Source organism: Lissotriton helveticus, chromosome 3_1 (assembly GCF_964261635.1).
Source record: "Lissotriton helveticus chromosome 3_1, aLisHel1.1, whole genome shotgun sequence".
Taxonomy (NCBI): domain Eukaryota; kingdom Metazoa; phylum Chordata; class Amphibia; order Caudata; family Salamandridae; genus Lissotriton; species Lissotriton helveticus.
This window is the reverse complement of record NC_136061.1, coordinates 358,587,895-358,602,214: the sequence shown is the minus strand read 5'-3', so window position 1 is coordinate 358,602,214 and position 14,320 is coordinate 358,587,895. Positions and strand designations below refer to the sequence as shown.

General features: G+C 49.7%; 1 protein-coding gene across 2 annotated transcripts in view; it reads left to right on the top strand.

Annotated features, from left to right (window-relative positions):
- TAOK1 (TAO kinase 1) overlaps window positions 1-14,320 on the top strand; it is a 1,359,031-nt gene that overhangs the window by 754,704 nt on the left and 590,007 nt on the right. For both annotated transcript variants that reach the window (XM_078680056.1, XM_078680057.1), the window contains exon 13: window positions 12,366-12,497. In XM_078680056.1, coding sequence (XP_078536182.1) covers window positions 12,366-12,497 — 132 coding nt within the window. The remainder of the gene's footprint in view (window positions 1-12,365; window positions 12,498-14,320) is intronic.

Below are 14,320 nucleotides of genomic sequence, written 5' to 3'. Positions count from 1 at the left end.
TGCTCAGACATGAGTCCCTTGCTCATTGCACCATCAGGATTCAAGCAAGCCGGGCCGAAGACGGCTGTAATGCCAGAAACCGGTCCCCGGAAGCTTGTTTCCTTTCCAGTGAAGAATTGGCTTGGTAGTTTGGTCTGCCCTGTTCCCATGATGCACTGGGCCAGGGACAGACTAATTTGCATATAGCCAGGTTCTGAACTGGGATGGTGCAGTGAGCTAAAAAACGGTGATGGATCAAGCCCTGATCTCTTGACTGGGTAGGAGTGTTCTGATTAACTCAGATACTCTGTCCATCACCACCCCCTTTTTGTAATTATTTTGGCCACCATGAGTGTGGAAGGGTATGCTCAGACATGAGTCCCTTGCTCATTGCACCATCAGGATTCAAGCAAGCCGGGCCGAAGACGGCTGTAATGCCAGAAACCGGTCCCCGGAAGCTTGTTTCCTTTCCAGTGAAGAATTGGCTTGGTAGTTTGGTCTGCCCTGTTCCCATGATGCACTGGGCCAGGGACAGACTAATTTGCATATAGCCAGGTTCTGAACTGGGATGGTGCAGTGAGCTAAAAAACGGTGATGGATCAAGCCCTGATCTCTTGACTGGGTAGGAGTGTTCTGATTAACTCAGATACTCTGTCCATCACCACCCCCTTTTTGTAATTGTGTCAGTAAGGGAGTCGCCTGTACTTGAGTTGAGTTCAGTGATTATCTGACTCTTCCTCCCGCCTCCAACTATCCTGGCTAACAGCGCGCCCGGGCTATCTCGCTCGCCGTACACCCTAGCCGTGGCGTATTTTCCCATATGTTTTACCTCTCTATCTGCTTCCTCATGGAATTCCTCCAGTAGGGTCTTAATCTCGCCAGTTACAGCGCCTTCAGCCTCATTGCTCTGCCGTTTCTCCACGACGGCTAGTTGCTTCTCAATGTCACTAAGACGTGTACGAATCGATTTCAGTACCCCCGAGTGTTTGGAAATTGCCGCCCCCCGTATGTATACTTTGAATGCCTCCCTAACCGTCTGGAAGCTGTCCACCGAACCTATGTTAGTCTCAAAGTATAGATCAATGGCCGATGCTAGCTCTTCCCTGAATACCGGATCTAATAGCGAGTAGGGCGGAAAGCGCCAAGTGAACGGTGGAGTCGGTGGTTTACGTGTTAGTATCTCAAGGAGCACAGGAGAGTGGTCTGACAGAGTTCTAGGGAGTACTTTGCAGTTGGTAATCGCCTCCATTCTGGGAGCAGAGACTAGCCAATAATCTATCCTTGTGTGTATATTGTGAAATGCAGAGTAGTGTGTGTAGCCCCCCTGCGCCGGGTTTCGTGCACGCCAGGCATCCACAAGTCCCAGCCTCGTCATGATCCCAAGTAGCTCCAGCGCCGCCGCCGCTGGCTTGCGGTGTGGGCCAGCTGACCTATCTAATGTTGGATCCAGAGTGAGGTTCATACCCCCCCCCCCCACCAGAGGTCATCAGTGTCGTACTGGCATAGTTTCCGCGCCAGTTCCTTGTAAAACTCTGGGGAGTCAAAGTTAGGGCCATACGTATTAACCACTATGAAAGACACCCCTCGTCCCTTGCATTTGGAGATAACATATCGGCCCTCGGGGTCTGCCTCAAGGAGTTGCAGTGTAAGTTTAGACCTGGGGTTGACCCAAGTCCTTACGCCTCTGGAATGTGAGGTGTACCCGGCAGTTGCCACATTACCCTCCAGCCCCCTGTGTCGCAATATTCTACTATCCATGGCAAGATGAGTCTCCTGTAGCAAAGCCAAGTCTGTTGTGTCGCTGGAGGTAGCTCACTACTTTGCGCACTTTCCGGTGATCATTGAGGCCGCGCACGTTCCACGTAATGGCCGTGATCTTATCAGTGCTTTCCATACCTATGTCATTCGCCATCGTGCAGTGCCTGACGGGCGTGTCTGCGCTAGGTGCAAGGTGCTCTTGCAGCACTTCCATGTCTCGCTTGTGAAACTGTCGCTAGCTATTCCAAGGGTCGTGTAATGTGTGCTTGTTGGCGCTAGTTGTCGTGTGCAGCCATCAAAATGATATAATCTCTCCCCAACTGTCCCCCTAACTTGAAGAGCCCCCCCCTCCCACAGCAGACCATCCCCAACTCGGCCTAGTCTGAAATCACTTCCCTCCCCGGAATTCCCCAAGTAACCCATACCAGTCCCCGAGGGAACTCACAGTGCTAATAGCGCTAGGGCGGAGGTCGCTAGCCGTGGATCAAAAGAAAGTTACAGTTAAACAGTCTGCAAAGTTAGCTCCAGACCCCATCGCCCATTTTATACCCTACAACGGCAGCCAGTCGCCGCATAACAGTGAAGAGCAATCGGTTTGGGAGCTCTCGCGGTGTTTTCTCTCTAAACTTCAAATCAGCAATAGTTCAGCCCCCAACCGCAGGCCCGATGTATATATCAGAAGACAGCAACAATCAAAAGTAATTACAAGTAGTAAGCAGTGCAGTAACACCCTGGAATAGTCTCACTGCATCCGGCGTCATCGAGTCCACCCAAGGAGCATCTGAGGACCCCATCCACCGCCGCGAGTTGCTACAGAGGGCTCGCAGTACCTCCTCCAGTATCTTAATTGTCTCCCAGATCCCGGTCAGGTCATCCACAGACCAGGCAGCGCAGTGGGGTTGCGCAGTCATTCCTGCTCATCCAATGGGCTGGGAGAGTCCCGGTTGTCTTGCTGGCCCCTAGGGCTGGACCGTTGCTCCTTCGTCCAAGTCTTGAGCGCTTTTTGGAGTGCCTTCGGGTCCGTGAAGAAGTGGGAGTGCCCCTGCCGGTTTATCCTGAGCTTCGCAGGGTACAGCATTGCGTAGTCTAAGCCCAGTGCGCGAAGTTGTGGTTTGTAAGGGGCAAAGTGCCGATGCTCCTCCTGAACTCTCGCAATGAAATCCGGGTACAAGGAGACGTTGGAACCTTCGTATTGCAGCTGTCCCCTCTCGCGGGCAGCCCGGAGCGCCACGTCTCTATCCCTATAGTTTAGCAGTTTGGCAATTATTGGCCTCGGGGGGGGGGGCCCAGGCTGGGTTGTGGTCCCAGAGTACGGTGGGCCCTCTCAACAATAAATACCGGCGAGAAAATGTCTGCGCCCAGCAGAGTGGCCAGGAGCTTCTCTACAAATAGCTCCATTTTGCCCGTCTGAGTGGACTCCGGGACCCCCGTGATGCGTATGTTGGATCTTCTGGAGCGGGCTTCCAAATCCTCCGACTTATCCTGAATCACCTGTAGAAGCTTGCTGATTTGCTTGCGGTCCTTGTCCAGTTCCATCTGACCCTCCTCAACCTCAGTCAGGCGCCTTTCCGACATATCAAGGCGTTCGTCGTGCTTGTCAACCCTCTCGGACATCCTGTCCATGCGGTAGGAAAGAGCGTCGATCTTCGTCCCTATCTGCGCCATGCTGTCCTGCAATCCCTTTTCCATGGTGAGGAGAAGTTCCTTAATCTCTGTATAGATCGATTGATCCTGAGCGTGGGGCTGTCTCCCAGTGTCCGGTACCTGAGCGTCGGGAGCCTTCGTTCGCCGCTGTTCAAAAGGGAGTTTCGTTTGGGTCTTGTCACCTTTCCCCATCTTGAAAGGCAAGACCTCCGCGTTGGTCCGTGGCCCGGCACCAGTGGGGGGGGAAGCGAGAATGGGGATGCCCAAATGTTCACCTGGTCCCAGCAGCCAGCTACGCCTCCAGTGTTCACGGGTCGCAGGCCAAGGTAATGTAGACCCGCCCCGCGCCGCAGTCAAGGCAGCTCCAATACTGCCAATTTGCAGGCGGGCGCAAGGCCGGTCGAGCAGGGCAGATCACAGTCCACCCCAGGAGGTCACAGTGAGCGCGGAATGGCCAGGCCGAGAAGCGGCGCCAAAATCACGGGGTGTCCCCTCTCGCCGCCTTCTCACAGCGACGTCTCAGGACCAAAGCGTCCGTGCTCTGCAAGTGCGCGACTCAGGCAGTGTCCAGACAATGTCCCCAGCAGAAAGTGGCAGCCCACTCTCTCGACTGCAGCAGCAGGCACCCCAGGCTCTCCAAAGCGCAGGACCGGGCAAGGGTAAGGCTAAGGCACCCCAGGAGGTCGCAATATGTCCCAGACAGCGTCCCCGGGCACCTCCCGGCAGCGCCGATGAAAGTTCAAAATGGCGTCCTAGGGCGTCGCTCAGGCGCTCTTCTCAGGCAGCGTCCGTATAATGGCACCGGGGGCACCCAGCAGCCCGCCTCCCAGGCGGCGTCCGATGCTTCTGCGCAGGAGATCGGCGGACCCCCGGTTGAGGCGCAAGCACAGCCAGGTCTCGGTCAGCAACCTCACCAGGTCAGCTCCACGCACACAATTCGTCCCCCACCTGGGCCAAAACGTATGATGCAGGGTCTGCCCCCTGTGTCCGCCACGTACCGGAGCCAGCACACATCAGGCTCCCCAATCCGGTCTTCAGGCGTCAGGCCGGTGTTCTTCGTTGTCCGGTCCGCGGTGGCTCCGGGCTGCCAGGGTCGTCAGGCGACGCAAGCCGGGCACTTCACTACTCCAGTCCGGGGCCGCGCGGCCTCCGCTGCCAAACGTTGGAGAGGCCACCGCCCACGCTGTGAAGGGCCAAATTGCACCGCACCAAGCCCCGACCGCTCCAGAGAGGTCAGGGGGTGATCGGCTGCCCGCGGCGGTCGACCAAAGCCGCTGCAGGAGGATTAATTACGGATAGTGATCGGCGATGTAGCGGAGCTCAGCGCTCAGGCGTCCACCATCGGCGCCGGCAAGCTCCGCCCTCGTATTGCGGGCTTTTTCTCTGAGAAAGTGGCCACAATATATTCCTCCTTTTCGGGAGAAAAAAAAATGGGATCAGAATTTGTGGAGACTAAGCGGGAGGATGTGGGAGCTCATAGGCTGGAGAACTTCATCACCCCTCCCCCCGAGGTAATACGCCAGATCTGTTGCTCTATAAATTCGGGGTCCCCTAGGGATCCCGCCTCGCCGAAATTGCTCACAGAAAGCCTGGATATCCTGGAGCCCTATATTAGTCACATGCTAGACATATCTTTTAGAACGCACAATGTGCCTGAAGGGTGGAAGCAGGCGGTGGTACCCTACTTCAGAAAAAGCCAAATATTATTTGGGAGAAATTGGAGAACCTCCGCCCCATTTCATTGCTACCTTATCTGGCCAAAGTGGCAGAGAAGGCCGCTAACTCCCAACTTATGACCTATGTGGAGGAAGCCAATCTGCTCCACTCTACTCTGTTTGGGTTCAGATCAGGCCACTCAACGGAGTCAGCTCTGCTAATGGCTGTCGAGACTATTAGACAGGGGGTGGATGAGGGACAGACCATGGCTCTTATCCTTCTAGACTTGAGCTCAGCCTTCAACACTGTAGCGCATTTCACCTTGCTGCAGTGTCTGAATTAGGGAGGGTTATCCGGCGCGGCGCTGAAGTGGATTCAGTCCTTTCTGACTGATCGGGCATTCCAGGTTAGGCAGGGCGATCACTACTCTAGAGTGATCAATCTGAATCAGGGCGTGGCCCAGGGCTCAGCCCTGAGCCCGACTCTATTTAATCTCTATGTCTCCCTTGTGGCAACTATAGTTGAGAGTCATGGCATGCGAATTGTGTCGTATGCCGATGACACGCAGCTGGCCATCTCTCTGTCACGGGCACCTATCTTCAGAGCATGCATGCAGGAGCTTGCCTCCTGGATGTCAAACAACTACCTTAAGCTGAACAGTAGCAAGTCAGAGGTGCTCGTGGTGGGGGTGCCCCTGTCTGTGTGGTCCTCAGCATGGTGCCTTCCTGGCCTTCCTGTTTAGGACCGGTTCCCATGCCGTGCCAGCAGGTTAAGAACCTAGGTGTACTGATTGACTCGGACCTCACATTTGCACCACAGATCAGTTGTGTGGTGGGGGTGTGCTTTGGTGTCCTGAAAGGTCTACGAAAAATCCTAGACCTCCTTCCAACGGATGCTAGACGGACGCTGGTGCACGCCCTTGTCACATCACGACTGGACTATGGCAACCTCCTGTATCTGGGTGCTACGGTGAGAAGCCTAGACCGTCTGCTGGTGTTGCAAAATGCGGCTGCTCAGCTGGTCTTGAGGCTCTCTAGAAGATCTGCCTCGAAGGCCGCGCTGGAGGCATTGCACTGGCTTCCGGTCAGGAGAATAATCGAGTTTAAGGCCTTGTGTACTTGTCACCGTATTATCGGGGGCAAAGCACCTAGGCCTTTACAGAGTCTTATTACTTCTTACAGACCTGCTCGGCCTCTTAGGTCTACCTGCACTGGCCTGTTAGGGATCCCTAAAATCAAAAAGGCCCGCATGGGGGGGGGGGGGAGAGATCTTTCCGCCTCCTTGCAGCGAGGAGCTGGAATAAGCTCCCGCTGGAGCTTCGCCTGGAACCATCGGAGGCCAGGTTTAGAGGAAAGCTAAAAACTCATCTATTTTGGCAATAACTTGGCGCAGTGAGCACAGTTGGGGGCATTTTGTTATACTCATCACTGCGCGGGGACACGCCGGTGTGCGTAACCAGGCGCTTTATAAAACTCCCTATTATTATTATTAATATTATTATTCTGGGTCATGTGCTCATGTCGTGGGGGTCTGAGGGGACGAGTCTGGCTCTGGTGGTCTGGATGGTCTAGAGTTTGTGTAGCAGGGATTTGTTGATTCCAACATAGAGGGTGTTACTGTAGTCCAGTCTGCTGGTTCTGATTGTGTGAGTGATGGTCTTTCTGGCTTTGCGGAGATCTATTGAAGGTCTTAAGGAGGATGCAGCGGGAGTTGATGCAGGTGGAGGCAGCAGCGTTGATCTGGTGAGTCATGGTGAGCGAGGAGTCTAGAATGATGCTGAAGTTCCGGGCGTGGTCTGTCGGGATGGGTGGGCTTCCGAGGGCGGAGGGCCACCAGGTGTTGTCCAAAGCGGTGGGGGAGGGTCCATGGACGAGGAACTCTGTCTTCTCTGAGTTGAGCTTTAGGCAGCTGTGGCTCATCCAGGCTGCGATGTCTTTCATTCCTTCCTGGAAGCTGAGTCTAGTATCTTTGGGGTTTTTTCGTGAGGGAGAGGATGAGCTGGGTGTCGTCAGCGTAGGATACTATACTGAGCCTATGCTGTCTGACGATGGCGGCGAGGGAGGCCATGTAGATGTTGAAGAGTGTGGGGCTGAGTGACGATCCTTGGGGCACTCCACAGTTGATCTCTGTAGGTTCGGAGAGGAAGGGTGGGAGTTTGATCCTTTGGGTTCTGCCGGTGGGAAAGAAAGGAGCTGATCCAGTCGAGGGCGGTCCACCGTACGCCAGCGTTGTGGAGTCTGACAGCAGTGTGGTGGGAGACTTTGTTGGAGGTTGCGGAGAGGCCTAGCAGGATGAGGGCTGCGGTGTGGCCCTGGTCGAGTAGCACGTGGATGTATTCGGTGGCGGCAAGGAGGACGGTCTAGGTGCTGTGGTTACTGCAGTACCCGGACTGGGAGGAGTCGAGGATGGCGTTCTCTTCGAAGAAGGTGGTCAGCTGGTCATTGACGAATTTCTCTGCGACTTTGGCTTTGAAGGGAAGGAGAGAGACGGGCTAGTAGTTTTTCAGGTCCATCGGGTCAGATGAGGGTTTCTTGAGGAGGGGCTTGACCTCAACCGCTTCCAGTCGTCGGGGAAAATGACGGATTCGAAGGAGGCGTTGATGGTGCAGGGGTCCGTGGGGGCTCCTGAGTAGTTGCTCTTCATGGTCGTAGTGGTAAATTCGGTGGTGACCGGTGTCCAGGTGGAGTTGGTGGGCTGGTTGTCATTCCTGGAGGGGAAGGTAGTTTCTGGAGTCTGTTCGCTGAAGTTGTCGTAGAGGGCCTTGATTTTCAGGTGGAAGTAGGAGCCAAGCTTGTTGCAAAGGTCCTAGGACGGCGTCACGTCCATGGCTTCGCTGGGGGGTTTGGTGAACTGCTGGATGACGTTGAAGAGTTCTTTTGAGTTGCTAGTTTATCGAAGGCAAGAATACTCTTCTTGGAAGTTCTACTCAGCCTAGAGACACCAACTGAGACTCATAACCTGATTAATATGAATTATCTCCTGCTTTCCCTGCAGTCCATCCGCAACCATGCATAGCTTCTCATGTTAGGGTCAAAACTGGAGTTTCAACATCGCCATCTTAATATTCTGCTCAATGGGGAACATCCTGTTGGTCGCAAAGTGGGTGAGATGTTAGCGAAAATCAAGATGGACATTGAGATTGTAAAGTCCATGGCAGCCCTGCACTTTGCAACACCCAGGGGTTCCTTTCACAGGCAGCAATCCAGGGACCAGATCAAGACCACACCCTTAGGCAAGGAGCGATCCTATCATTTCTAACATCAGACCTTGTATTATTCTTACGCAGAATGAGGATACTCCAGGTGGATGGTACAGGGTTAACAACTGCAAGGACAGGGATTGAGGCTAATGTGGCAAAGAAGCCTTTGCTCCCAAGCTCTGACTTACCCATGCTTCCCTTATCACACAACACCTATCAGGTGGCAACTACGGGATTTCTACTCTCGCAGGGAGGAAATTACCTATGATAAGTGGGTATTAGTGATGGTTCATAAGGACTTCTGCTTAGAACTCCACATCACCCAACCAACATACCACCATGCGGACACATCCTCACTCAAGACCGCCTCACTCTTTCAAGATGAGGTTGGCGCGCTCCTTCAATAGGGCGCAGTCCAGCTGGTAGCCCCACACCAACCTACAAAAGGTGTCTGTTTACTGTACTTCTTTATTTTAAAGAACAATGGCTCCACTGGCCCATCTTAGACTTGAGGCCGTTCAGTGTGTCTGAGCATTTTCACATGATCCCCTGCAGGACATTATCACTGCTTCTGTCAGGGAGGCTTCTTGATAGCATTAAATTTCAAGGATACTTAATTCAACATTCATATCTTCTCTGCTCATCACATTCGGTGTGTGGTAAGTAGCCAGCTTTGCAAATTCACAGTCCTACAGTTCAGGTTTATTTATGTTCTAAAAGTTTTTACTAAGTGTCTGGCGGTTGTGGTCACTCATCTACACAGAGTGGGCATCCATGTCTTTCCATATCTCTATGACAGACTGTTAAAAAGAGCAGCAGCAGACAGAAATGTCTAACACACACTCAGAAAGCTCTAACCCTTCTCCACAGCTTAGGCTTCACTATAAATGCAAAGAAGTCCCACCTCCAGCCCTAACAGGTCCAACTTTTCCTGGGCTCAATCCCAAACGCTGTCACAGGAAAAGCATGCCCCATCCAGCACAGGGCGATAGCATTTCAGCAGATGCCTCTTTTTGAAATTTACTCATCCATTAGAAATAAGAATAACGTTCTTGAGGATGATGGCATCATTATAGCAATTGTGCTGCATGTCAGCTTGCTCCTGTGCCCACTGCCGCAGTGCCTTGAGTGTCAGTAGTCCCAAGCAGAGGGTCATTAGGAAGATAGTATTGATAAAAGCCAGTACTCAGCCCTGTCTGCAGTGGTAGAACTGCAAGAACCTAGTGCTAAATCAGGCTTTTCATAGACCCTCTTTTGCAGGTGGACATTACCACTGGCTCATCTCTCATATGGTGAAGTGTACATTTCGTCGACGACTGTCTAGGGCATGTGGACCTCCTTCAACAGGGAAGGCACATGAACTGCCTGGAGTTCATTGGCATTCACCGAGCCCTGAAAGCCTTCTACTCACTTATCTGCTGAAGTGTAGTCCTCATGTGGATGGACTAAATGACAGCAATGTACCACATACAGAAAATGGGGGGTACTCCCTCCCTCCAACTGTCTTCAAAAGCATAAGGTATCTGGAACTGGCAGCCACAAATACATCTCCTGACAGAACACCTTTTGGAAGTCGACTACCACTTTATGAATTTTTTAACTGGAACACGTCACTGAGTGGAAAATTCATCCACAGGTATTTCTAGTGGTTGGGAACCCCAGCAATAACTTATTTGCCACACCAAAAAACCTATGCTTTGTCTCCATGTATCCACACCCACAGTCTATGGTCACTGTGAATGAGTGAACTGGTCAGTGGTATGTGCCTATGCTTCTCTGTCTCTCCCACTCATTCCCTACATGGTGAGGAAGATCAGGCAGGTTTCCATGGCCCTCTTTTTGGTTGCCCCATTTTGGGCCAGACCCCCTGGTACTTAATGGTCCTGGGGATGTCCATCAGTCCCCACGAAAAGCTTCCAATCAGGCCAGATGTTCTCCCACAGCAAGGCAGCCCAGTCAGGCACTCAAACCCTGAGCAGTTCAGTCTCGTGTTTTGGGACGTAAGGTCTTAGAGTTTGGCTACCTAGGCTTCCTGACAGAATGTACGTACGTGGAAAAGAAATGTCTACTACTGCATCTCCAAGTCTCTAGACCCCTTCAAGGTTAAAGTTCAGGATATCATTTCAACTTTTTACAGCTTCAGAAGGCAGGTCTAGCATACACCTCCATATGCCTTCATTTAGCCGCATGGCAACATATATGCATAACAAAGAACACTGATCTTGCTTTAGAACGGCATTGATGGAGAGACTCAAACAAGTGATACCGCAAAGACCAGCTCCAGCATCAATTTGGTACCTTAATGTGGTTCTTACAAGGTTCATGGGACTGTCTTTTGAACCCGTCCACTCATGCAACTTGCAGTTCCTTTGCTGGATGCAGTGCATCAGCGTGTTACAAGCGCTTACTATTCAAGAACCATTCTTTCATATACACAATATAGGGTTGTCCTTGTACCCAATTTGAAGTTCCTGTCTAAGATATTCTCACCGTAACCAAGCTTTTGAGTTGCCCACGTTCTTTCATAACCTCATTCGGTTTGTGTAGAGTGTTTCACACCTTGGACATTAAAATAGCTCTCATGTAATATACTGAATGATCTAAGAATTTGAGCTAAACTATTAAACTGTTCATTGCTTTTATTGATTCCTACAAGTGTCTCTCTCCGCATTGCTAAGAAAGGTATATCAAGGTGGACTGTCAAATGTTTATAAATGTTTAGCTAAGGCTAAATGTGTACTTCCTGCACCTCCTCGGGCAAACTCTACATGTAAAAAAGAGCCACCATGACTTTCTTGGGTATCATTTAGTCAGCCCAAGATCTTCAAAGCAGCTGCTTGATGAACTCCACACACATTAACAAAGTATTACTGTGTGGGTATACTACCAGGTCAACGAGCTTGAGTGTCCAGAATGTAATACTATTAAGGACATTTTCATAAACATCTGTATCGTTTGCCCACTAGCCTCCACTGGAAGAAAACTGCTTTACAATATATGCGAAGCATGGGTATCTACAACCACACATGCTACTAATGGAAAATGTTACCCTGTAAGCATCTGTTTGCGTAGCTTGTAGAGCTGTAGATTCACATGCTCTTTCCCTCCTTCCCGGAAGCGGGAGGTGATGGTGCATGTTTTTTTAATTACACATTAATAACGTACAATGCACAGGGCACATCTTAATATTCTTACTCTAATCTCCACTTTCACCCACTGAGCGAAAAACAATCTAAGGTGTAATCAGTTCTCCTTTGTGCATTGTGAACCAAGGGATGTTCTGCAAATCGTGAGACTCCAAAGTTCTTTGAGGAAAAAGAATGCAAAATAGGTGAATGTGCAGCACTGCATACTACCAAAGATACTTGCAGGGTAAATAAAGTTTTCTTTATTTGTTGTTTTTCACTTCAAGCAATTTTTCTATGGTATTTTAGCATTGCCTCATCATTTATGCCTGATTATTGCAGCTAGCGTAAACTGAGAAAGTACACCCTTTTTATTAGCTACTATGGATTACATATTAAGATGTAGTTGGCTTTCATGTAATCTACACCTAGTCCCCAAGGAAGATAAATGTAAACTAATGTGAGACATACTTTTTTTTTGCAGAGTTTTATATAGCGCAAATGTGACCTGAACCGAATCAGGTATCAGAGCGCTTTACATAGCACCAGTTACGTTACATGAGGGCACACATTCATTTTTGTTGGGCACGGGGAGATTAAGTGATTTGCCCAGAATCACAGGATGTTTGGAGTCGTTACCTCACAAATTTCACTTTGTTCAATTAATTTGCTTAAACAAATAATGACATTTCATAGCCTCTTGTGAAAAATTAAGTTCACCCTGTAATTTAGTAACTTGTGGGATCCTCTTTAACAGCAATAGCCTGAAGTAAGTTTCTTTTTTCAGTACATCTCAATGACCTGAGAGGAATTCGGACCCACTTGTCCTTAAAAAACTTGGTGCTATTTAAAGGCAATTATTAATGCACAGCTCTTTTCTTCCTACCACAGTACCTCAATGGGGTTGATGTCTGAACTTGGTGGCCTGAATTTCTCAAAGAAAAATGCTTGCTGCAAAAGTTTGATACAGCTTTTCTTATTATGTGGTTGTTTTCGTGTATCAGGAAGAAGAGTACAGTGAAGAACCGGAGCCCAGGTCACGGCCATCTGAGCCGCAGTCTCCACCCCAAGTATCGCGACACAAGTCTCACTACCGCAACCGAGAACACTTCGCCACCATTCGCACAGCTTCACTGGTGAGTTTGTGTTACTCTTGTAGAATTGCCTCAGAAATTCTTTGAATTGCTATGTAAATGGCACTTTGAGGATGATCATTCAGATGAAAAATATTTATTTCTCTATTGTCATTGAAATTGTAGAGCTCCCCAGAACACTTTTCACAAGAAATGTAGTGTGTGTGTGCACGGGCACACTCACACGCATCCACAGACCCAACTACATTTGAAAGAAATGCATGGCTGTGATCCATAACCTAAAGAGCACTGAAAGTCGCCTTTTATGGCACTGCCCGCCACGTACAGATGGCACCATTCATTATTGACTTGTGTCATCGTATATGACATAACCAGTAATATCACCTAAGTTAAGTAAACTTAAAAACTGTTTAATTTACAGCTGACGTTTTTGAAAAAGGTAGTCATGAAATGACCGGTACATTTTGTTGTTTAGTGGACCCCATGCATATCTTGGACAAGCAGTAGCTCCGTAGTTTCCCCTAATAAAACCTTTCATATATTAGTATATAGGAACTATTAAAGAACAGTGGCAGTCATAACATTCTGGGTGGACCATGCAGAGGGAACAGTAATGAAGTTAGGTGGAGAGATGGTGAGTCTAGGGAATAGGCATCTAATTTTGTCGTCCGATTTAAAGCAGATGAATGAATGGCATTTTTATACCGCGCAAAAAAACTTAGCCCCAAGGGGCATCAAGGCGCAATACATACAGACATGAAAAGTCCAGACTCCAGGTAACTAGACCAAAACGCCATTGGGAGAGCAAGAATCTAATATGCTTGAGAAAAAAAGCCAGGTCTTAAGAAGTTTTTTAAATATTGCTAAGGAGGATTGACTGGTAAGCTTAAAGGGGAGGGAGTTCCACAGGTTGAGAGCCAAGGTGGAAAAGGCTCTACCTTCCCATCTAACCGTGGCAAACCTAGGGACCACAAGCCTATTCTTCGAAGATCAGCGAAGTGTTCTAGTGGGGGTGTACGCACACAAAAGAGATCTAATGCCTTCAGATCCTGAGCCATGGATAGCACCATGGGCCAGACAAAGAATTTTAAAAGAGATCCTAGATGGAATCGGAAGCCAGTGAAGGTCCCTTCTGGCCACTGTTGCAGACGCTCTCCTAGGAAGGCCTAGAACCAATCTGGCAGCCGCATTTTGCACCATTTGGAGGCGATGGATAGAGCCTTTGTTGATGCCACCATAAAGGGCATTACAGTAGTCAAGCCTCGATAGTACTAGGCCAGCTGTTGCTTGTTTCCGGGCTGCCAAGGACAGGTAAGGGGCAATTTTCTTTAAGATTCTAATGATGCCACAAGTTGACACTGTCCTATTTACCTGGGGGTCGAAAGAAAGGGCAGGGTCAATTTGTACTCCAAGGTTCTTAGCAATAGGATTGGGGATCAGACAATCTCCCAGGGACGGAGGCCACCAATCCTTTGACCAGAGATCTTGGCTCCCTCCGAAGACCATAACTTCGGTTTTTTCGCCGTTCAATTTTAAGAAATTACACGTCATCCATTTGGAGACTGCCTCCATGCAAGCTCTAAACTTGGAAGCAATCTCACAGACTGGCTGGGTGATGGATACCAAGATCTGTGTGTCATCAGCATATGATAGCACATCTAGGCCAAATGATCTTACCACTGGTAAGGTAGGTTTAAATTGGTAGGTTGTAGGAGGCTGTCGCATGGAAAAAAAATCAAGTTTCTTTGGTTTATCATGTCAAATTGACTTAGGAAGCAAGGATGACGGAGTGGATTTGTTGTGTAATGTTGAGTAGTGTTAATGTTGTAAGTGGAAAATGCAATATTAGGTGCATATTAGGTGTG